Consider the following 23,491-nt stretch of genomic DNA (forward strand, 5'->3'; position numbering starts at 1 on the left):
ATGAAGAGCAACTCCGTTCCAGATGGAAATGTCAGAAAGAGATAAGATATAAGTTGAGTGTCCCATGAATATGTACTGTACATATATATATATATATATTGGAATACATATTTTTTTTATTTACATTTATATTATTATCATTATTGTGGTCAAGGGGTGGGGGGAGGCTGATGGGGATGGTGTCCCATTGAGGGCGAAGGGACCTATAGTGGAGGTGACACATTCAGTCACATTATGATACAATTGTAGTGGGGATCATGATCCTGAGTTCCTGGAGTGCCCTGTAAGGGTAAATTGAGGTGACAAAAGTTGGAGCGGTCAATCGAATCCCTTATGCAGGGGCGATTAAAATAATTTGTTAAACAAGTAATGTTAGTGAAGAGATGGTAGTGGATACACCACAGCCTGTGGTAAATGTTAGCTGCCAAACAAAAGATACCCTGTGTGTTAAAATGTGGATTTTGTTGAGGTCATTTCCACAGTTAGAAACTACAACACAAGTCTCAAAGAAGTCGAAGAAACTAGGAATTATTGTAGCTGCAGTTGAAAGGTTTCGGGGACTGAAGGATTTACATCGAAATACTTGCAAGGGGTACTGACGCCGGAAGACACGCCATCCCAGGTTTCCCTTGAGACTGTAGGGATCCGATCTGTTTATTTTTAACCGACATTTTTATTTATAATATCCAAAATAATAGTAGTTTTGGGAGGTAATAGCCTAGTAGGTGGTGGGATGCACATTAAATTGTGTGATCGCCAAAATACCATAGAAGAAGAAGTCAACATTTGAATCACCCACTGCCTACACTCGCCAGTCTAGCATCTGCCCCCCCCCCCCCCCCCCCCCCCCCCCCAAGTGGTGGAATCGACGACAGGGAAGGATCTGATCTATCCGGAGTAGCTAGCTTGCTAGCAGGCTGCGGCTCGCCATAGCTACGTAGTTGTTTGCTTGATGTAGGAACGATGTGGTCCTTTTTCGCTCGGGATCCAGTCAAAGACTTTAATTATGACATTTTACCGGACACGCAAGACAAGTCCGGAATATGGACACTGCATCGAGGCAAGCGAAAGGTAAATACAATAGTGGGGGCAGAAATATATTTGATAGATGTCTTGTTAGCTAGCTGATACAAGGCAAGGCCTCGCTAGCTAGCTATGACTGAGTTCAAGGCAGGACACCATTCTTATTTATGGGATGAAATTGAATGTTAAATTGCCATACATGATTATCACGATGTATGTCGTCTATATAGATGGCGTTGTCCGGATATTTATCGCCTAACGTTAGTTAAAACAACACGGCTAGCGAACGTAACTTGTAAGACCAGCATAGTTAATGTTAGCTATGTTTTGTTTATGCAGGGACACGTAATATCGCCACGTCAATCTCTGCTACAGTTATTAGCTAGCTAACGTTAGCTATCTAGCCACTGGTGTCACCTATAACGAGCTAGAAACGTCAGCTAGTTAACGTTACATGCTCATGCAAAATGTATTTCGACAAACTTTCATGACAAATTATGATGTCGTTAGCACACTGTCATTCTTGTTTTGCCTGGTAGCTAGTTAGCTAACTACTAACGTTATCGGCTAATTTGTCAAAGGTTCCGCTTAGCATCGTTTGTTCCTTTTACTTATTGTTCAATGCCATGCTGATGCAATGGTGGAACCTTTGGCGTGTACTTGTGTAGGTATCGTGCTGTGTTTAACCTTAAATAGGTAGCTAGTTGACTGAGACAAATTGTATGGTGACATGACAACAACCCTTATTGCAAGGTTCAGGATCGAACAACACCACTCCTGTGATTGAGGTCTGGCCTCACCAGGGAGACTGTAACTTAATCTCCCCTAAGTCACAATAACATCACCGCTAAACCTCAATAACATCGCTTTTCATACTAATGATGGATCATGACATTGTCACATTTTGACATTTCCTTAGACGGGTGGGGAACCACTATCGGTGTTTGTGTACGAGGTATCAACAGGGACAGAGGAACAGACCCAGCTAGCCAAGGCAGCGTTCAAACGTATGAAGACCCTCCGACATCCCAACATCCTGGCCTATGTAGATGGATTGGAGGTGTGTGTCTGTGTGTATTTCCTACCAAATGCAAATAACATCACAATTTAGTTGATATTTAAAACAATCATTCTGTCACCATTTTCTCAGTCTTCTGTATTTGTTTTTCTTGTAATTGTTTTTCATGCAGAGTGTGGTGAGTATCAAGGACTGAATCAGTTAGTTCCCATGTCTCTTCTAGAGAGAAACAGTAGCTAGTGTGCTAGTCGTTAGTGTACTAACTGTATAATAGAACCATACTTAAGACTAATGCACATTTTAACAATGTCATTGTGAATGCATTAATGTTGTCTCTTTCTGGTGCGTTGCAGACAGAGAAGAGCCTGTACCTGGTCACAGAGCAGGTCACCCCCCTGGCAGCCCACCTGAAGGCCCAGTCAGAGAGGGGGGGCTCTGGAGAGCTGGAGGTGTCCTGGGGCCTGCATCAGACTGTGGTCAGTAGACTGGAGGGGAAATGAGTGCTCTGATTTCCTGATGTTTCTTTATGTTGAGTGCTGCTTGTCCTTTATCAATCCTCTTCCACCTCTACTCCATTATCCTCCTCCTTCCTCTCTATCAATCTCTTACTCAATGGCAATATGACTCCATCTTGTCTTAGAAGGCACTTATATATTAATCACACAGTACTGAATGTTCTCTAAACACCAGCCGAAAGGCTCGTAGGAAGTCACATCAGCTGCTACAGAGTTAAACAGGTTCACAGATACATTATAAGTGTGTCCCCGGCCCAGAATGGCGTCAAACTTTAACCATACCATTCAACAGGTCAAAGGTAGAGCATCAGTACTCAGTTACAACAGATGATTCTAGACTAACTTTCCTCAAAGGAATGCATCTCTCTGAGTCTTCCCACACTTAAAATTGTTTATTACATAGCAATCTATACCAAATCAAATTCAGGCAAATAATTAGTCTATTGTTATGGGGAATTATTTGATTATCTCTCACACACTCTATTTCCCCCCTGTAGAAAGCCCTTAGTTTCCTGGTGAATGACTGCCACCTCCTCCACAACAACCTGGGTATCTGGGCTGTGTTTGTGGACCGAGCCGGAGAATGGAAGCTTGGCGGTCTGGACCACATGACCCCAGAGAACGGGGACGCCTCCACATCACTACCCTCCGCCAAAGCTGTTCACCCTGAAATGGATAAATACGACGCCCCTGAATCACCAAACAGTGGAGAGAAATGGTGAGGCGGACAGAGAATAAGTTAAGAATGAAAGACTGATTTCATGAAAAATTGTCTCCCTGGGATCTCCCATACAAAGGTTTTAGTTCAATGCTTAATGTAGTCTGAAGATACTTCATATTTGTATTGTCTGAGTCTATCTCTCTGTCCTCAAGGGCTGGGGATGTGTGGCGGCTGGGCTGTCTGATCTGGGAAGTGTTCAATGGTCCACTTCCCCGAGCCTCCTCCCTACGCTCCCTCGGAAAGGTACCCTCCTCTCCCACCCTTTACCTTCTAACATTTTACCAGAGCATCACACATTAAGAAAATCCAAAAATGATTCTAATGTCCTCCTGTCAAAAAAAATAAAAGATCATGAATTAATTGGAAGTGATGTGAAACGTATTATGGTTTGTTGTCCCTCAGATCCCTAAAGCATTGGTGCCACACTACTGTGAGCTGGTGGGGGCCAATGCCAGGGCCCGGCCTAACCCAGCCCGCTTCCTGCAAAACTGCAGAGCTCCCGGAGGATTCCTTAGCAACAGCTTCGTTGAGAGCAACCTTTTCCTAGAGGAGATCCAGGTGTGATTCCGGACCCCTGTCCTGATATAGAAAAAGCTTGACACATTAGAGGTGACACAGCTCTCATTGAAATGTGTTGACTTACCAATAAAACATTTTATTCAGTGAAATCTATCTTATCTATTCAATCTGATCCAGATCAAAGACCCAGCAGAGAAGCAGCAGTTCTTTCAGGACCTGAGTGAGAACCTGGACTCATTCCCAGAGGACTTCTGTAAGCACAAGGTGCTGCCACAGCTACTCACTGCCTTTGAGTTTGGCAACGCCGGTGCTGTCGTCCTCACACCTCTGTTTAAGGTATGTGTGCTGTGGAGGCAGAGAGGAGGGATTTAGATAGGAGAATGGATCACCGGCCTGGCATTTAATTGCTCCTCTCTATGTAAAGCATAATCATTAAATAGCTTTTAAAGGCATTTCTTCATGGGGAAACATGCTTTTGGCAACTAATAATCTCCCACCAATCAATCAAATGTATTTTGTAAAGCCTTTTTTTACATCAGTAGTTGACACAACAGATACCCATCCAACCAGGCAGAATATAACCCTCCCACACACCACCAAGGGGATGTCAACAGACCACTAACCCACCTTAGGATCCCGAGAGGGCAGAACATTTTCCATGTCTCTTTCTTTCTGTCTCTGTCAGGTGGGGAAGTTCCTGTCTGCGGAGGAGTACCAGCAGAAGATCATTCCTGTCATTGTGAAGATGTTCTCTTCTACAGACCGGGCCATGAGGATACGACTGCTTCAACAGGTACAGAGTACCACACATCAGAGTACAGAGACGGCCATTACACCAGAATGAGTGTTTGCTGCAGATCTCTTGTTTTATTCCTCTTTCCAACCCCGTCCTCATCTCTCTTTCCTCCAGATGGAGCAGTTTGTTCAGTATCTAAACGATGCAGCGGTGAACTCGCAGATCTTCCCTCATGTCGTTCACGGTTTCACAGACACAAACCCGGCCATCAGAGAACAAACTGTCAAGGTATAACTGGCTCACCAACTCTGTCAGACTTATGCTCACAAGACCAGGTGGCTTCACTCACTTCTTTATTCAAGTGGAACTGAAAGTATACATTCCCTGTGGTTAATGGTGTTCCCAAAGGTCTGTTCTTGTTGTTAAATGGTTTTTATGCCTCTTTCTGTTCTCTCCTTCTCCCAGTCCATGCTGCTGCTGGCCCCCAAGCTGAATGAGAGTAATCTGAATCAGGAGCTGATGAGGCACTTTGCACGGCTGCAGGCGAGAGACGAGCAGGGACCAATCCGCTGCAACACCACCGTGTGCCTGGGAAAGATCGCCCCCTACCTCAACGCTGGGGTAACTCACCTGCTTTCTCTCTCTCTCTCCATAGATCTATAGATGGAATGGGTAGTATTTCCAATGGTGTTTGTTCTTCACTGGTTGTCCTTTTCTTGTGGCAACAAATCTTGCTGCTGTGATGGTACACTATGATATTTCACCCAATAGATATGGTTTATCAAAATTGGATTTGTTTTCAAATTTGTGCGTCTGTGTAATCTGAGGGAAATATGTGTCTCTTGTACATTGGGCAGGAGGTTAGGAAGTGCAGCTCAGTTTCCACCTCATTTTGTGGGCAGTGTGCACATAGCCTGTCTTCTCTTGAGAGCCAGGTCTGCCTACAAGGCTATGCTCACGGAGTCTGTACAAAGCTGTCCTTAATTAAGTTTGGGTCAGTCACAGTGGTCAGGTATTCTGCCACAGTGTACTCTCTTCTCTGTTTAGGGCCAAATAGCATTCTAGTTTGCTCTGATTTTTCGTAAATTCTTTCCAATGTGTCAAGGAATATTTTTTTTTGTTTTCTTGTGATTTGGTTGGTTCTAATTGTGTTGCTGTCCTGGGGCTCTGTGGGGTCTGTTTGTGAACAGAGCCCCAGGACTAGGGCTGTTGTGGTGACCGTATTACCGCTACACAGGCAGGTACGAGTCATGAAGGCAGTCAAATTCCATGTGACAGTTTAGTCACAGTAATTAGGCTTCTCCAAGCTCTGATGCTGCTGATGGTCATTGGTAGCCTACCAAACTTGCTAACTGCCTGGTATTCAGTGTAGTTATTCCCTCCACAAGGCAATCAAACAAGCGAAATGCCGGGAAACAGGGACAAAGTGGAGTCGCAATTCAACGGCTCAGACACGAGACGTATGTGGCAGGGTCTACAGGAAATCAGACTACAAAAGGAAAACCAGCCACGTCATGGACACCGACGTCACACTTCCAGACAAACTAAACACCTTTGTCCACTTTGATGATAACACAGTGCCACTGTTGCGGCCCGCTAACAAGGACTGCACTCCTTCTCCGTGGCCGACGTGAGTAAAACATTTAAACTTGTTAACCATTGTTCCTGTACCCAAGAAGGCAAAGATACCTGAACTAAGTGACTACCGCCCTGTAGCACTCACTTCTGTCATCATGAAGTGCTTTGAGAGACTAGTCAAGGACCATATCACCTCCACCTTACCGGCCACCCTAGACCCACTTCAGTTTGCATACCGCCCCAACAGGTCCACAGACGACGCAATCCCCATCACACTGCCCTATCCCATCTGGACGAGGAATACCTATGTAAGAATGCTGTTCATTGACTACAGCTCAGCATTCATTCAACACCATAGTACCCCCCCCCCCAAGCTCATCATCAAGCTGGAGGCCCTGGGTCTCAACCCCGCCCTGTGCAATTGGGTCCAGGACTTTCTGACGGGCCTCCCCCAGGTGGTGAAGGTAGGAAACATCTCCCCTTCGCTGACCCTCAACACTGGGCCCCCACAAGGATGCGTGCTCAGCCCCCACCTGTTCTCCCAGTTCAGACTACTTGGCCACACACACCTCCAACTCAATCATCAAGTTTGCAGATGACACAACAGTAGTGGGCTTGATTACCAATAACGATGAGACAGCCTACAGGGAGGAGCTGAGGGCACTCGGAGTGTGGTGTCAGATAAACAACCTCTCACTCAACGTCAACAAAACAAAGGAGATTATCATGGACTTCAGGAAACAGCAGTGCGAGCACCCGCCTATCCACATCGATGAGACAGCAGTGGAGAAGGTGGAAAGATTTAAGTTCCTCGGCGTACACACCACAGTTAAACTGAAATGGTCCACCCACACAGACCGTGTGGTGAAGAAGGCGCAATAGCGAATCTTCAACCTCAGGAGGCTGAATAAATTTGGCTTGTCACCCAAAACCCAGACTAACTTTTACAGATGCACAATCGAGAGCGTCCTGTCAGGCTTTATCACCGCCTGGTATGGCAACTGCACCGCCCTCAACCGCAAGGCTCTCCAGAGGGTGGTGCGGTCTGCACAACGCATCACCGGAGGCAAACTACCTGCTCTCCATGACACCTACATCACAGGAATGCTAAAAAGATAAAGGACAACAATCACCTGAGCCACTGCCTGTTCACACCACTACCAACCAGAAGGCGAGGTCAGTACAGGTGCATCAAAGCTGGGACCGAGAGACTGAAAAACAGCTTCTATCTCAATGCCATCAGACTGCTAAATAGCCATTCACTAGCACAGAGAGGCTGCTGTCTGCATTGAGACCCAATCACTGGCCACTTTAATAAATGGATCACTAGTCACTTTAAACAATGCCACTTTAACATTGTTTACATATCTTACATTACTCATATCATATGTGTATATACTGTATTTTATAGCATCTATTGCACCTTGCCTATGCCGCTCGGGCCATCGCTCATCCATATAATTATATGTACATATTCTCATTCACCACTTTTTAGATTTGTGTGTATTAGGTAGTTGATGGGAAATTGTTAGATTACTTGTTAGATATTACTGCACTGTCGGAACTAGAAGCACAATCATTTCGCTTAACATCTGCTAATATACACTGCTCAAAAAAATAAAGGGAACACTAAAATAACACATCCTAGATCTGAATGAATGAAATATTCTTATTAAATACTTTTTTCTTTGCATAGCTGAATGTGCTGACAACAAAATCACACATTATCAATGGAAATCAAATGTATCAACCCATGGAGGTCTGGATTTGGAGTCACACTCAAAATTAAAGTGGAAAACCACACTACAGGCTGATCCAACTTTGATGTAATGTCCTTAAAACAAGTCAAAATGAGGCTGAGTAGTGTGTGTGTGGCCTCCACGTGCCTGTATGACCTCCCTACAATACCTGGGCATGCTCCTGAAGAGGTGGCGGGTGGTCTCCTGAGGGATCTCCTCCCAGACCTGGACTAAAGCATCCGCCAACTCCTGGACAGTCTGTGGTGCAACGTGGCGTTGGTGGATGGAGCGAGACATGATGTCCCAGATGTGCTCAATTGGATTCAGGTCTGGGGAATGGGCGGGCCAGTCCATAGCATCAATGCCTTCCTCTTGCAGGAACTGCTGACACACTCCAGCCACATGAGGTCTAGCATTGTCTTGCATTAGGAGGAACCCAGGGCCAACCGCACCAGCATATGGTCTCACAAGGGGTCTGAGGATCTCATCTCGGTACCTCTGGCGAGCACATGGAGGGCTGTGCGGCCCCCCAAAGAAATGCCACCCCACACCATGACTGACCCACTGCCAAACCGGTCATGCTGGAGGATGTTGCAGGCAGCAGAACCTTCTCCACGGCGTCTCCAGACTGTCACGTCTGTCACGTGCTCAGTGTGAACCTGCTTTCATCTGTGAAGAGCACAGGGCGCCAGTGACGAATTTGCCAATCTTGGTGTTCTCTGGCAAATGCCAAACGTCCTGCACGGTGTTGGGCTGTAAGCACAACCCCCACCTGTGGACGTCGGGCCCTCATACCACTCTCATGGAGTCTGTTTCTGACCGTTTGAGCAGACACATGCACATTTGTGGCCTGCTGGAGGTCATTTTGCAGGGCTCTGGCAGTGCTCCTCCTTGCACAAAGGCGGAGGTAGCGGTCCTGCTGCTGTGTTGTTGCCCTCCTACGGCCTCCTCCACGTCTCCTCATGTACTGGCCTGTCTCCTGGTAGCGCCTCCATGCTCTGGACACTACGCTGACGGTGCGTATCATTGCTCCAATGTGTACCTAACCATAAACATCAATGCCTTTCTTAAAATCAATACACAGAAGTATATATTTTTAAACCTGCATATTTAGCTAAAATAAATCCAGATTAGCAGGCAATATTAACCAGGTGAAATTGTGTCACTTCAAATTTTACGTAATTATAACATTGAAGGTTGTGCAATGTAACAGGAATATTTAGACTTAGGGATGCCACCCGTTAGATAAAATACTGAACGGCTCTGTATTTCACTGAAAGAATAAACGTCTTGTTTTCGAGATGATGGTTTCCGGATTCGACCATATTAATGACCTAAGGCTCGTATTTCTGTGTGTTACTATGTTATAACTAAGTCTATGATTTGATAGAGCAGTCTGACTGAGCGGTGGTAGGCAGCAGCAGACTCGTAAGCATTCATTCAAACAGCACTTTCCTGCGGTTGCCAGCAGCTGTTTATGACTGCAAGCCTATCAACTCCCGAGATTAGGCTGGTGTAACCAATGTGAAATGGCTAGCTAGTTAGCGGGGTGCGTGCTAATAGCGTTTCAAACGTCACTCGATCTGAGACTTGGAGTAGTTATTCCCCTTGCTCTGCATGGGTAACGCTGCTTCGAGGTTGGCTGTTGTTGATGCGTTCCTGGTTCGAGCCCAGGTAGGAGCGAGGAGAGGGACGGAAGCTATACTGTTACACTGGCAATACTAAAGTGCCTATAAGAACATCCAATAGTCAAAGGTTAATGAAATACAAATGGTATAGAGAGAAATAGTCCTATAATTTCTATAACTACAACCTGAAACTTCTTACCTGGGAATATTGAAGACTCCTGTTAAAAGGAACCACCAGCTTTCATATGTTTTCATGTTCTGAGCAAGGAACTTAAACGTTAGTTTTCTTACTTGGCACCTATTGCACTTTTACTTTCTTCTCCAACACTTTGTTTTTGCATTATTTAAACCAAATTGAACATGTTTCATTATTTATTTGAGGCTAAATTGATTTTGATGTATTATATTAAGTTAAAATAAGTGTTAATTCAGTATTGTTGTAATTGTCATTATTACAAATAAATTAAAAACATTGGCCGGTATCGGCTTTTTTTGGTCCTCGAATAATCGGTATCGGCGTTGAAAAATCATAATCGGTCGACCTCTACTTTGTACTATGGAGGCTAGTGGATTGACATAGGCTAGTGCTTTTACTATTAAACTGTTCGTTAAGCCTACTCATCTGTTGGCTGACGAAAAGTAAATGTGGACAGTTCTTCCAAAATCTTCAATATGCACCTCGTAATTCGATAAGGACATGCACAGTTGTGTCCCTGATGTGTCTGTCTTCACTTGTAGCCTGTGAGAAAGACCCAACCACATGATGGAGTGCTCAGGGAGAAGGGCACTATGGCCACTGGCCACAAAATGCCTGGATTTTTTTTAGGGTGCATGTCAGAGCAAAAACCAAGCCATGAGGTCGTATGAATTGTCCGTAGAGCTCCGAGACGGGATTGTGTCGAGGCACAGATCTGGGGAAGGATACCAAAACATTTCTGTAGCATTGAAGGTCCCCAAGAACACAATGGCCTCCATCATTCTTAAATGGGAGAAGTTTAGAACCACCAAGAGACTCTTCCTAGATCAGTCTCAAAGTGAGAAATCGGGGGAGAAGGGCCTTGGTCAGGGAGGTGACCGAGAACCCAATGGTCACTCTGACAGAGCTCTAGAGTTCCTCTGTGGAGATGGTTGCCCTTCTGGAAGGTTCTCCCATCTGGGCAGCACTCCACCAATCAGGCTTTTATGGTAGAGTGGCCAGACTTAAGCCACTCCTCAGTAAAAGGCACATGACATCCCACTTGGAATTTGCCAGATTCTCTGGTCTGATGAAACCAAGATTGAACTCTTTTGGCCTGAATGCCAAGCGTCACATCTGGAGGAAACCAGGCACCGCTCATCACTTGGCCAATACCTTCTCTACGGTGAAGGCAGCATCATGCTGTGGGGATGTCTTTCAGCAGAAGGGACTGGGAGGCTAGTCAGGATCAAGGGAAAGATATATGGAGCAAAGTACAGAGATCCTTTATGAAAACGTGCTCAGGACCTCAGACTGGGGCGAAGGTTCACCTTCCAACAGGACAATGACCGTAAGCACACAGCCAAGATAATGCAGGAGTGGCTTTGGGACAAGTCTCTGAATGTCCTTGAGTGGCCCAGCCAGAGCCCTGACTTGAACTTGATTGAACATTTCTGGAGAGACCTGAAAATAGCTGTGCAGCGACACTCCCTATCCAGCATGACAGAGCTTTAGAGGATCTGCATAGAAGAATGGGAGAAACTCCCCCAACACAGGTATGCCAAGCTTGTAGCGTCATACCTAAGAAGACGTGAGGCTGTAATCGGTGTGAAAGGTGCCTCAACAAAGTACTGAGTAAAGGGTCAGAATACTTATGGAAATGTTTTTATAATTAAATTTGCAAACATTTCTAAAAACCTGTTTTTGCTTTGTCATTATGGAGTATTATGTGTAGTAGATTGAGGGGTAAAAAATATTTCATCCGTTTTAGAATAAATCTGTAAAGTAACAATGTGGTAAAAGTCAAGGTGTCTGAATACTTTCCAAATGCACTGTGTGGAAGGTTTGGGAATCGCTTCCTTTTAGATGGTTGTAGAATTTCTGGATTTTGATAATTAGTGGGTATCTGCCTAATTCGGTGTTTTATGTTGTACACAGATGTTTTTGCAGAGTTCTGCATGCAGAGTCTGTTGGTGTTTGTCCCGTTTTGTGGTTGGTGAGCAGTCCCCAGACCTCACAATGGTTTCTATAACTAATTCATGTATTTTTAGCCAGATCTTAATTGGGATGTTGAATTTGATGTTCCTTTTGATGGTGGAGAAGGCCCCTCATACCTTGTTTCTCAGATTGTTCACAGCTTAGTGGAAGTTATCTGTGGTGCTGATATTAAGGCCGAGGTAGATAGTGTTTTGTGTGCTCTAGGGCAACTCCGTTGAGATAGAATTTGACCTTTTTTTGGAACACCATTATTTTTTGTCTTATTGAGATTTATTGTCAGGGCCCAGGTCTGACAGAATCTGTGCAGAAGATCTAACCAACAGTGCAGTTCAAGAAAGAGTTAAGAAAATATTTACCAAATAAACTAAAGTAAAAAAGTAACACAATACAATAACAATTGCTATATACAATGTGTACCGAGTCAATGAGCGGGGGTACAGGTTAGAGGTAATTCGTACATGTAGGTAGGGGTGAAGTGACTATGCATAGATAATAATAAATAGTGAGTAGAAGCAGTGTACAAAACAAATGGAGGGTGTTGGTGTCAATGTAAATAGTCTGGTGGCCATTTGAGTCATTGTTCAGCAGTCTTATGGCTTGGGGGTAGAAAATGTTAAGGAGCCTTTTGGTCCTAGATTTGGCGCTCCAGCACCCCTTGCCGTGCAGTAGGAGACAAAACACTCTGACTTGGGTGAGTAGAGTCTGTTGACAATTTTTGGGGGCTTTCCTCTGACCACCTAGTATATAGGTCCTGGATGGCAGGAAGCTACCACTACCTTTTGTAGAGCCTTTCGGTTATATGCCGAGCAGTTGCCATATCAGGCGGAGATGCAACCGGTCAGGATGCTCTCGATGGTGCAGCTGTAGAACCTTTTGAGGATCTGGGGACCCATGCCAAATCTTTTCAGTCTCTTGAGGGGGTAAAGGTGGTGTCGTGCCCTCTTCTCGACTGTCTTGGTGTGTTTGGACCATGATAGTTCGTTGGTGATGTGGATTCAGATTCTAGTAGTGTGAGGGCGGGGGCTGTAGACTGTTCTAGTGCCCCTGCCAATTAATTGATATATGCAGTTGAAGCCGAAGTTTACATACATTTATGTTGGAGTCATTAAAACTAGTTTTTCAACCAATCCACACATTTCTTGTTAACAAACTATAGTTTTGGCAAGTCTGTAATTTTTACAACAATTGTTTACAGAGAGATTATTTCACTTATAATTCACTATCACAATTCCAGTGGGTCAGAAGTTAACATACACTAAGTTGACTGTGCCATTAAACAGCTTGGAAAATTCCAGAAAATGATGTCATGGCTTTAGAAGCTTCTGATAGGCTAATGGACATCATTTGAGAAAATTGGAGGTGTACCAGTGGATGTATTTCAAGGCCTACCTTCAAACTCAGTGCCTCTTTGCTTGACATCATGGGAAAATCAAAATAAATCAGCTGAGTCCTCAGGGGGTAAAAAAATGTAGACCTCCACAAGTCTGGTTCATCCTTGGGAGCAATTTCCAAACACCTGAAGGTGCCACGGTCATCTGTACAAACAATAGTATGTAGGTATAAACACCGTGGGACCACGTAGCCGTCATACCGCTCAGGATGGAGACACGTTCTGTGTCCGAGAGATGAACATACTTTGGTGCGAAAAGTGCTAATCAATCCCAGAATAACACCGAAGGACTTTGTGAAGATGCTGGCGGAAACCGGTACAAAAGTATCTATATCCACAGTAAAACGTGTCCTATATCGACACAACCTGAAAGGCTGGTCAGCAAGGAAGAAGCTCTGCTCCAAAACCGGCATTAAAAAAGACAGCCTACGGTTTGCAACTGCACATAGGAACAAAGATTGTGCTTTTTGGAGAAATGTCCCCTGGTCTGATGAAACAAAAATAGAACTGTTTGGCCATAATTACCATCGTTATGTTTGGAGGAGAAAGGGGAAGCTTGTAAGCTGAAGAACACCATCCCAACCGTGAAGGACGGGGGTGGCAGCATCATGTTGTAGGGTTGCTGGTGCACTTCACAAAATATTTTATTTATTTTACCTTTATTTAACCAGGCAAGTCAGTTAAGAACAAATTCTTATTTTCAATGACGGCCTAGGAACAGTGGGTTAACTAACTGCCTGTTCAGGGGCAGAACGACAGATTTGTACCTTGTCAGCTCGGGGGGTTTGAACTTGCAACCTTCCGGTTACTAGTCCAACTCTCTAACCACTAGGCTACCCTGCCGCCCCATAGATGCTATCATGAGGATGGAAAATTATGTGGATATATTGAAGCAATCTCAGACATCAGTTTAAGCTTGGTCGCAAATGGGTCTTCTAAATGGACATTGACCCCAAGCATACTTCCAAAGTTGTGTCAAAATGGCTTAAGGACAACAAAGTTGAGGTATTGGAGTGGCCATCACAAAGTCCTGACTTCAATCCTATAGAACATTTGTGGGCAGAACTGAAAAAGCGTGTGCGAGCAAGGAGGCCTACAAACCTGACTCAGTTACACCAGCTCTGTCAGGAGGAATGGGACAAAATTCACCCAACTTATTGTGGGAAGCTTGTGGAAGGCTACCCGAAACGTTTGACTCAAGTTAAACAATTTAAAGGCAATGCTACCAAATACTAATTGAGTTTATGTTAACCTCTTACCCACTGGGGACGTGATGAAAGAATTAAAAGCTGAAATAAATCATTCTCTCTACTATTTTTCCTGACATTTCACATTCTTAAAATAGTGATGATCCTTACTGACCTAAAACAGGGAATTTGTACTAGGATTAAATGTCAGGAATTGTGAAAAACTGAGTTTAAATGTAGTTGGCTAAGGTGTATGTAAACTTCAGTGGGGTTCAAGCTCACTCCCTGTCTCAACCCACAGCCCTGTGGAAATAAATGTTTTTTTTGTGCCAATTTTAACTGCACACTTGTTGTGTACATGTTTTTTATAAAGTTGTATGTTTTTCCCCCCAACACTGCTTTACATCAATTTGTATAGCAGACCCTCATGCCAGAGTCCAGCTTTTTTGATTTATTAAAAAAAGCATGAGAAGGTGTGTCAGTGGGCTGACTGTGAACACTCTGAGAGACTCTGTGTTGAGGTCAGTGATAAAGTCATCTACACTACTACTACCAAGAGATGAGCTATAGGTGTACCTACCATAGAGGTCCCCTTGAAGCCTACCATTGACTATGTACAGACCCAGCGTGCGACAGAGCTCCAGGAGTTGTGACCCATATTTGTCATAGTTGTGTCTAGGGTGGCATATTAGGGAGGGAATGGTGTCACCTCCAGGTAGGTGTTTGTCCCCTTGTGTGCTGAGGGTGTTGTGTTCTGGCATGTAGTTCGCCACAGACCAGTACATGTCCCTGAGCCTGGAAATGGTTGATCTCCCCCTCTAGGATGGAGAAGCTGTCATCATTAAAGTACATGGATACTGTAGGGGGATATAGGTAGCACACATGAGGAAATTTTTCTCTGAGATCATTTCCTTATTCATTTGTTTTGACTAATTGAATAGAGTGGGATAGGTCTGCTCTACCAAATGAGCATACCCCTTGAGTCTCTTCCCTGTTTCACACCTGGTAGCTTGGTGGATGGGACTACCAGCTCTATAACCTAGAGGGCAGCGCGTGAGTCCGCCTCCTCTATACCATGTTTCTTGTGGGATGACAATGTCTGTATTTCCAATTTCTTTGAAGTCCAGGTTCTTGCTCTTTAGTCCAAAGGGAGATGACCTGAGGCCTTGTATATTCCAGCATGATATAGTAAAAGCTTGGATTTCTGTACTGTCTAGTGGTGTTTTGTGTGGTTTAGGCTCGGACCATTACAGTAGGTGTGAGCAGAGCATGTTGAGCAGCTCTCTCCCTCGCTCTCTCTGTTTAGCTCGCTCGCTCCTCGCTCTCTCCCCCTTTCTCTTCCCGTCTCCCCCTTTCTCGCTCTCACTCTCCCCCCTCGTTTGTGCTCTTATTCATACCTCTCTCCTTTCCTCCACAGACACGGCAACGAGTGTTGATCTCTGCGTTCTCTCGGGCCACTAAGGACCCCTTTCCCGCCTCTCGGGCGGCCGGGGTTCTGGGCTTTGCAGCGACCCACAACTACTACAGTGTGACAGAGAGTGCAGCACGGGTACTACCAACACTCTGTACCCTCACTGTTGACCCTGACAAGAACGTTAGAGATCAGGTGAGAAGCACTACAAACACCTTACACATTGCATTAGGTTTAGAAATATTTCAGCCTGAAAACTCCATCTACATATGAAAATATATTTTTACCTAACTCTCATTTCACATTGCAACATTCCATCTGTAAGAAGGTTCCATCCAACCTTTTTATGCACATGAATTATAAAAATGCCACGACGGGCAGTAAACTTTCCAAATGTCGAAAAAACAAAATACGCTAGACAAGGTAGGATTTTTGTGTCTGTAAATATATTATGCGAGAAATGGCTGTGGAAACACACAAGTGGCTCAGGTAGTGCAGCTCATCCAGGATGGCACATCAATGCGAGCTGTGGCAAGAAGGTTTTGCTGTGTCTGTCAGCGTAGTGTCCAGAGCATGGAGGCGCTACCAGGAGACAGGCCAGTACATCAGGAGACGTGGAGGAGGCCGGAGGAGGGCAACAGCCCAGCAGCAGGACCGCTACCTCCGTTTGTGCAAGGAGGAGCAGGAGGAGCACTGCCAGAGCCCTGCAAAATGACCTCCAGCAGGCCACAAATGTGCATGTGTCTGCTCAAACGGTCAGACACAGGCTCTATGAGGGTGCTATGAGGGCCCGACGTCCACAGGTGGAGGTTGTGCTTTTACAGCCCAACACTGTGCAGGACGTTTGGCATTTGCCAGAGAACACCAAGATTGGCAAATTCGCCACTGGCGCCCTGTGCTCTTCACAGATGAAAGCAGGTTCACACTGAGCACGTGACAGACGTGACAGAGTCTGGAGACGCCGTGGAGAAGGTTCTGCTGCCTGCAACATCCTCCAGCATGACCGGTTTGGTGGTGGGTCAGTCATGGTGTGGGGTGGCATTTCTTTGGGGGGCCGCACAGTCCTCCATGTGCTCACCAGAGGTAGCCTGACTGCCATTAGGTACCGAGATGAGATCCTCAGACCCCTTGTGAGACCATATGCTGGTGCGGTTGGCCCTGGGTTCCTCCTAATGCAAGACAATGCTAGACCTCATGTGGCTGGATTGTCAGCAGTTCCTGCAAGAGGAAGGCATTGATGCTATGGACTGGCCCGCCCATTCCCCAGACCTGAATCCAATTGAGCACATCTGGGACATCATGTCTTGCTCCATCCACCAACGCCACGTTGCACCACAAACTGTCCAGGAGTTGGCGGATGCTTTAGTCCAGGTCTGGGAGGAGATCCCTCAGGAGACCATCCGCCATCTCATCAGGAGCATGCCCAGGCATTGTAGGGAGGTCATACAGGCACGTGGAGGCCACACACACTACTGAGCCTCATTTTTGATTTGTTTTAAGGACATAACATCAAAGTGTGATCAGCCTGTAGTGTGGTTTTCCACTTTAATTTTGAGTGTCACTCCATACCCAGACCTCCATGGGTTGATAAATTTGATTTCCATTGATAATTTTTGTGATTTTGTTGTCAGCACATTCAACTATGTAAAGAAAAAAGTATTTAATAAGAATATTTCATTCATTCAGATCTAGGATGTGTTATTTTAGTGTTCCCTTTATTTTTTTGAGCAGTGTATATATTTGCATGAAAAGTTGTTGCCAATTGGATAGAAACCTAGCTTGTGAAACATGTTTTTTTTCTGTCCCTCAGGCATTTAAAGCAATAAAGAATTTCTTGACGAAGCTGGAGACTGTTTCTGAAGATCCAACCAAGCTGGCTGAAATAGGTCTGTACACAATCGCAAACCTCCAGGTCGCCAAAGCCTCAAACACTGATCTCACATTAAAGGGATAGTATGGGATTTTGGCAATGAAGTCCTTTATCTGCTTCCCCAGAGTCCGATGATCTCGTGGATAAAAACATTTCTGTGTCCAGTATGAAGGAAGTTAGAGGTAGTTTTGTGACCCAACGCTAACTAGTGTTAGCTGTACCCAAAGACTTCCAGTCATTGCGCTAAGCTCGGTATCATTTGCTCGCAAACTACACTATATAAATATATAACACACACAAAAGTATGTGGACACACCCCTTCACATTAGTGGATTAGACTATTTCAGCCACACTTGTTGCTGACAGGTGTTTTAAAATTGAGCACACAGCCATGCGATCTCCATAGACAAACATTGGCAGTAGAATGGCCTCACAGGATGCCACCTTTCCTACAAGTCAGTTCGTCAAATTTCTGCCATGCTAGAGCTGCCCGATCAACTGTACGTGCTGTTATTGTGAAGTGGAAACGTCTAGGAGCTTCATGAAATGGGTTTCTGTGGCCGAGCAGACCATGTCGATGCCAAGCGGCGACTGGAGTGGTGTCTCTGGAGCAGTGGAAACGTGTTCTCTGGAGTGATGAATCACGCTTCACCATCTGGCAGTCCGATGGATGAGTCTGGGTTTGGCGGATGCCAGGAGAACGCTACCTAAAGTTACCTGTAAAGTTTGGTGGATGAGGAATAATGGTCTGGGGCTGTTTTTCATGGTTTGGGCTAGAACCCTTAGTTCCAGTGAAGTGAAATCTTGGCGCCACAGCATACAACATTCTAGAAGATTCTCTGCTTCCAACTTGGTGGCAAGTTTGGGGAAGGTCCTTTCATGTATAAGAATGACAATGCCCCCATGCACTAAGTGAGGTCCATACAGAAATGATTTGTCGAGATGGGTGTGGAAGAAATTGACTGCCTTGATCTTAACCCCATCGAACACATTTGGGATGAATTGGAACGCTGACTGCGAGCCAGGCCTAATCGCCCAACATCAGTGCCCGACCTCACTAATGCTCTTGTGGCTAATAGCAAGTCCCCGCAGCAATGTTCCAGCATCTAGTGGAAAGCCTTCCCAGAAGAGTGGAGGCTGTTATAGTTGGGGGGGATCAACTCCATATTAATGTCCATGATTTTGGAATGAGATGTTTGACGAGCAGCTGTCCACACTCTTGGTCATGTGGTATACCTGTAACTTCCTTCATTGCCAAAATCCCAAACTATCCCTTATAAGGAATCTTTTTGCAGCCTTTGAGTGTCTAATATTACTTATCTCCTTCTCAACCTAGAAAAGGATGTGATGTCATCAGCCCAGCCGGCTGGGGCAGCGGCCAGTTGGGCAGGCTGGGCAGTGACGGGGGTGTCTTCTCTGACCTCCAAGCTCATCCGGACCGGCCAGGGGACAGAGGGGGGCAGCCCGGCTGAGAACACCCCTGTTGGTGGTGGTACTGCATCTCCTTGCGCTGGGAGCCCTGTGATAGATGGAGTACCCGGGGGTAAGGAACTGACTTATTTGCAGGATTACTCGGATCTTAAATATGTTTCTGTTTTGATTTGGCATGGGTCCCCAGATCCTCAATGTTATACAGCTGCACAAACCGAGAGCATGGTTGCATCACTTCCTGGTATGGCAACTGCTCAGCATCCGACCGTAAGACGCTACAGAGGGTAGTGCCTACAGCCCAGTACATCAAGCTTCCTGCCATCCAGGACCTATATACTAGGCGGTGTCAGAGGGAGGCCCAAAAAATTGTCAGACTCCAGTCACCCAAGACGTAGACTGTTCTCTCTGCACGTCAAGCGGTACCGGAGCGCCAAGTCTAGGTCCAAAAGGCTCCTTAACAACTTCAATCCCCAAGCCATAAGACTGTTAATCAAATGGCCACCCAGACTATTTGCATTGACCCCCCCTCCCCCATGTTTTTACACTGCTGCTACTCGCTGTTTATTATCTATGCGTAGTCGCTTTAGCGCTACCTACATGTTCAAATTACCTCGCTTGACCTGGTACCCCTGTATATAGCCTCGTTGTTTTATTCTAACCTTTTAAAATGTATTTTACTTAAGTTTATATTAGTGAATATTTTGTTAACGGCTTGTAAGTAAGCATTTCACAGTAAGGTCTGTTGTATTTGGCACGTGTGACATTTGATTTGTGGTCATTCTGTACATAAGGGTGGCATCCCCCATAGAAACATAGGAAGAGCCGGCAAAGCTGTATCCATCAGTTAATGGCATCTGCTATTTACAGCCACCTTTCACCTCATTCCTCCAGGCTCTGAAGTTAAACCCCCACCGGCCTCCATGACTCTACCCATTGCTTCTGGCCTTGCTACCCAATCAGACTCTCCTAAGGTGTCCGAAAAGAATGAGGAGCCAATCGGAGACCGGTGGGATGACGAGGACTGGGGAAGTTTGGAGGTAATTGGCATGGAATGGTTTTGGGGTGGGATTTGACATTTGGGACCGTGGGACGTCAACTGTCACGGAACATGGGGAACAGTGATGTTTGTATTGGAGAGGCATGTTCTATTTGATCAGTTAACTCATTCAACTACTCTTGCGCTCTCTCTCCCCCCACAGGACCCAGAGAAGGTACAGGCAGCAGACCCAGATGACTGGAACTCTTCTGATTGGTCAGGAATGTCTTCTGTCAAAAAGAAGGCCAGTGTAAGAGGAGTACGTATCTGGTTTTCAGGGAGGCAGAATGTTTGAATAGTCAAAGATAATGGCACATTGCATAGTCATGCTATTTCTGTAAAGTAACTAACACTCACACTTGTCTTTTCTTACTAGCTCTGGCTTTGATGTTAAACTTAATTGAGGAAAAATGTACTTACTATGACTGAGAGATGTGGTTGCTCTCTAGCTGTCTTCTCTCTGGATAAGAGCATCTGCTAAATGACTAATTTGTAAATACATTCCTGTCTGCAATTTCCTGAAAGTTCCAACCTACTGAACAATGGTCCATGATTTAAAACCGTGTGCATGCTGAAACTTCATGGGGGGTATTCATTCATTGCTGTCTCCGTTTCCATCCAGGTGGGTCTAGCAACTTCTGAGGCGGTGAAAAAGCAGAGCTCTGATTGGAGCAGCTCGGGCTGGGATGCCGACGACAGCTGGTCCAATGAGAAGGAGGCTGACGGCCAGGGTCAGAGTTCACCAGGAGAGGAGACGTGGGGCAATGACTGGGAGGAGGAGGGAACGACTGCTCCGGCCACTAAGAGTGCTGCTCTGCTGGAGGGGGTTCGGTTAGCCAGCGAGTATGACTGGGACAGTAAGGGAGCCACGCAGACAGACTTCCTTGCCAACGTGTCTCAGAGAGCAATGCCCACCCCCATTGCTACGGTGAGGAGAGGGCTTTATAAATAAACGTTTGACAGGAGTAGGCTTTGTGTTTTGAACAACTGACAAACAGGCTTGTTAAAGTGGAGGTAAAAGTTAGGTGTTGATGTGAAGTGGGGAACATTTTGAGGTGGAAATGGAAGGACAATGCATGTTTTAATGTGCGCTGTGCTTTCTGGTTCATGCTAGGCTGGTGATGGCTGGAGTGCAGAGCCTGCTGGAGACTGGGGAGCCGAGGAGAGCTGGGAGTCTGTGGACGGAAGTCAAGGTGAGTCTCAACCTGCTCTAACTTCTCTATTCTCCATCTCTCTCAATGATCTGAAACCAGGGAGTCCTTTTAATGAGATGCTGTTCATGTTATTAGGCTCAAGTCAAATTATAACAGCTGTCTGTCTTTTTGTTTCCTAAGCAGGCCTAAGCAAGGCAGAGCTGGCCAAGAAGAAGCGTGAGGAGAGGAGGAAAGAACTGGAGGCCAAACGGGCAGAACGCAAGGCAGTGAAGGGTCCTCTAAAACTGGGTGCTCGGAAACTGGACTGATTGGAAGGAAGAGGAGGTTTGGCGGAAGACAGGAAGCGAAGCAGACAGAGTGCTATGATGACTTTCCCCTGACTCCCACAGAGAGGGTGGAATGTATGGAAGGTTCAACATTCCATAATGAAAAAAAGATTGAAGAGACACTGAACTTGACTGTACAAGCTGCTCATTGGCTGAGAGGGGATCAGAGTGCCAGAAGCTGAGACATGTCTTATCCAGACTATTACGGGGTTTAAACATTGCATTCATATTACAGCGCAAATATTGTTTTTATATAAAAACAAAGATGTAAAGAAATGTACATAGTTGGTGCATTTGTCTGAAAAACGTTTTTTTTTTATTATATTGATATAAAATGTGTATATGCTGAATGTTCACATAGACGCATAAATGGGTTATGAATGTTAGATATTTCTGCAGTGTGACTGATAGTCTGCATGCATGGGTCTGTATATGAGTGACCTACCAGAAGGCATACGGTACTTCCCTGAAGGGTAATGCTGGGACACGTTCAGCAGGGCACAATGTTGTGGAACAGTCTGATAGAATAAGGGATCATGTCAAGTCTATTCATGATATTTGTTTGCCAACTGAACGTGTCTCTGTTGATTAACGGTACCTCACTGTACACAGATGAATAATATACACCTGGCCTACATCCCCTCGGAGCCAATCGGTTATCATTAGTGGTGGTGGGTTGACTGACTTGAAGCCTTCATATTCAGCATGGACGGTGTTATCATGCAATTTTATCTGTAGCTTCCTCCTATATATTTATGGAGTCACTTCGCTATTTAAAATCAAATCATGAAGTGAAAGATAATTCTGCCCATCAACTATCTTGTCAGATTGGTAGTGCTGGGTGGGTCAAGGGAAAGAGAAGGTTCTGTTTGTGCCTTTTATTTGATGGCAGCACGGTTTACTGGGGTCAGATGAACTGTGCTCTGTGATGTTTAAATATGTTGTGGGTGGCGAGGGAGGGAAGTCCAGTGAAATCAGATGCATTGTTTTATAGAGAGAGAATCTTGTGTACTATGAACAATTCCCAAAATAAAACCATGACAAAGTGTTATGCGAAAGGGTGTGAACTGTTTTACAAATATATATTCAGAACAATTTCTGCTTCTGCCAACATCCAAATCCACTGGAAAATTCCTTGTGGGACAACAGAGGTGTTTCTGTTTACTAAGAGAAGTATGTTAATCAGACCACAAACCTAGAGACCAAATAATGTTTATTAAAAATGTACAAACTTACATTGCAGAGCATGTCAAGACCAGATTCAGTTTATTCATTATTAATGTGCAAACAAGTTTACGGATCAAGCACTGGTTAAGATAAAATATTTTCAATCCAACATCTGGAAATTGCTAGTATACTCAAGAATAAAGATTTTGTTCATAACACTGTCAGTCATTTCAAGGCGATATAAGGAGCATTAGATGTATCCAGTGGCTATTTTTGGTGGGGCAAATTCCCCCCCCAAATATTTTGGATGCATGCCTGCAAAGCCACAACACTATGACTGTGACACTGTTAGGGCCGACATAAAGCTGTCCCAACAGCAGAGCTTTCTTTTCAGCACCATGGAGTGAATCATTACCGCTGCTACACCTGTCCATCAGCGGAGACTTGTTTAGCAGCAAAGCAGTTCATTCAGCCTCATTTACTGCCTTTAAAAAAAAACATTGCTGATATGGCTGACTTGCTTAAACAAATGTGGTTTCTACTGACAATTGAGATGTACAAACTATGGCAGAAGGGGACGAAGAGCGGATAAGAGGCAATCTGTAATTTCTATTAAGATATTAATGAGCGAGCTATGGACATAGTCAGCATAACTATTTGTTCTGCACTTTTGAAATGTACAGCGACAGAATTTAGAACATGGGCCATTCTTACAGTATTCTCTCTGTACACCAAGTCAGAACCGTAGGATAAATAATGGGGGCATATAAGCAGACAATGAAAGCTCTTACAATATTCAATGATTATATTTCTCTAAAACAGGCTATAGGCTACATGTACCCCTCCAAGTCAGAACAGTAGGCTAAGTT

At 45.0% G+C, this 23,491-nt stretch overlaps 1 protein-coding gene across 4 annotated transcripts; it reads left to right on the top strand.

The window, feature by feature from the left end:
• Positions 1 to 866: 866 nt before the first annotated feature.
• Positions 867 to 22,500, top strand: LOC139391212 (N-terminal kinase-like protein). 4 transcript variants are annotated; one of them, XM_071138827.1, is made up of 18 exons: positions 867 to 1,071; positions 1,943 to 2,083; positions 2,395 to 2,517; positions 3,054 to 3,274; positions 3,430 to 3,520; positions 3,680 to 3,835; positions 3,974 to 4,132; positions 4,482 to 4,589; positions 4,707 to 4,820; positions 4,998 to 5,153; positions 15,645 to 15,833; positions 17,449 to 17,524; positions 18,845 to 19,051; positions 19,831 to 19,976; positions 20,139 to 20,234; positions 20,598 to 20,903; positions 21,090 to 21,168; positions 21,310 to 22,500. In XM_071138827.1, exons 1-18 carry the CDS (start codon positions 964 to 966, stop codon positions 21,435 to 21,437), a joined length of 2,604 nt encoding a protein of 867 aa, XP_070994928.1. In that variant the 5' UTR covers positions 867 to 963; the 3' UTR covers positions 21,438 to 22,500. The 4 variants fall into 4 exon arrangements, with proteins under 4 accessions (XP_070994928.1, XP_070994929.1, XP_070994930.1 ...); XM_071138828.1 differs by having other exon boundaries at positions 21,313 to 22,500; XM_071138829.1 differs by having other exon boundaries at positions 20,139 to 20,225.
• Positions 22,501 to 23,491: the final 991 nt, after the last annotated feature.

This window comes from Oncorhynchus clarkii, chromosome 31 (assembly GCF_045791955.1).
Source record: "Oncorhynchus clarkii lewisi isolate Uvic-CL-2024 chromosome 31, UVic_Ocla_1.0, whole genome shotgun sequence".
Lineage (NCBI taxonomy): Eukaryota > Metazoa > Chordata > Actinopteri > Salmoniformes > Salmonidae > Oncorhynchus > Oncorhynchus clarkii.

Bases quoted from the DNA above. Each gene is read 5' to 3' on its own strand.
- LOC139391212 (XM_071138827.1), top strand. From the start codon at position 964: ATGTGGTCCTTTTTCGCTCGGGATCCAGTCAAAGACTTTAATTATGAC. The intron at 5,154-15,644 runs GTAACTCACCTG...TTTCCTCCACAG, and splicing joins CCCCCTACCTCAACGCTGGG to ACACGGCAACGAGTGTTGAT. The intron at 19,052-19,830 runs GTAAGGAACTGA...TCATTCCTCCAG, and splicing joins GATAGATGGAGTACCCGGGG to GCTCTGAAGTTAAACCCCCA.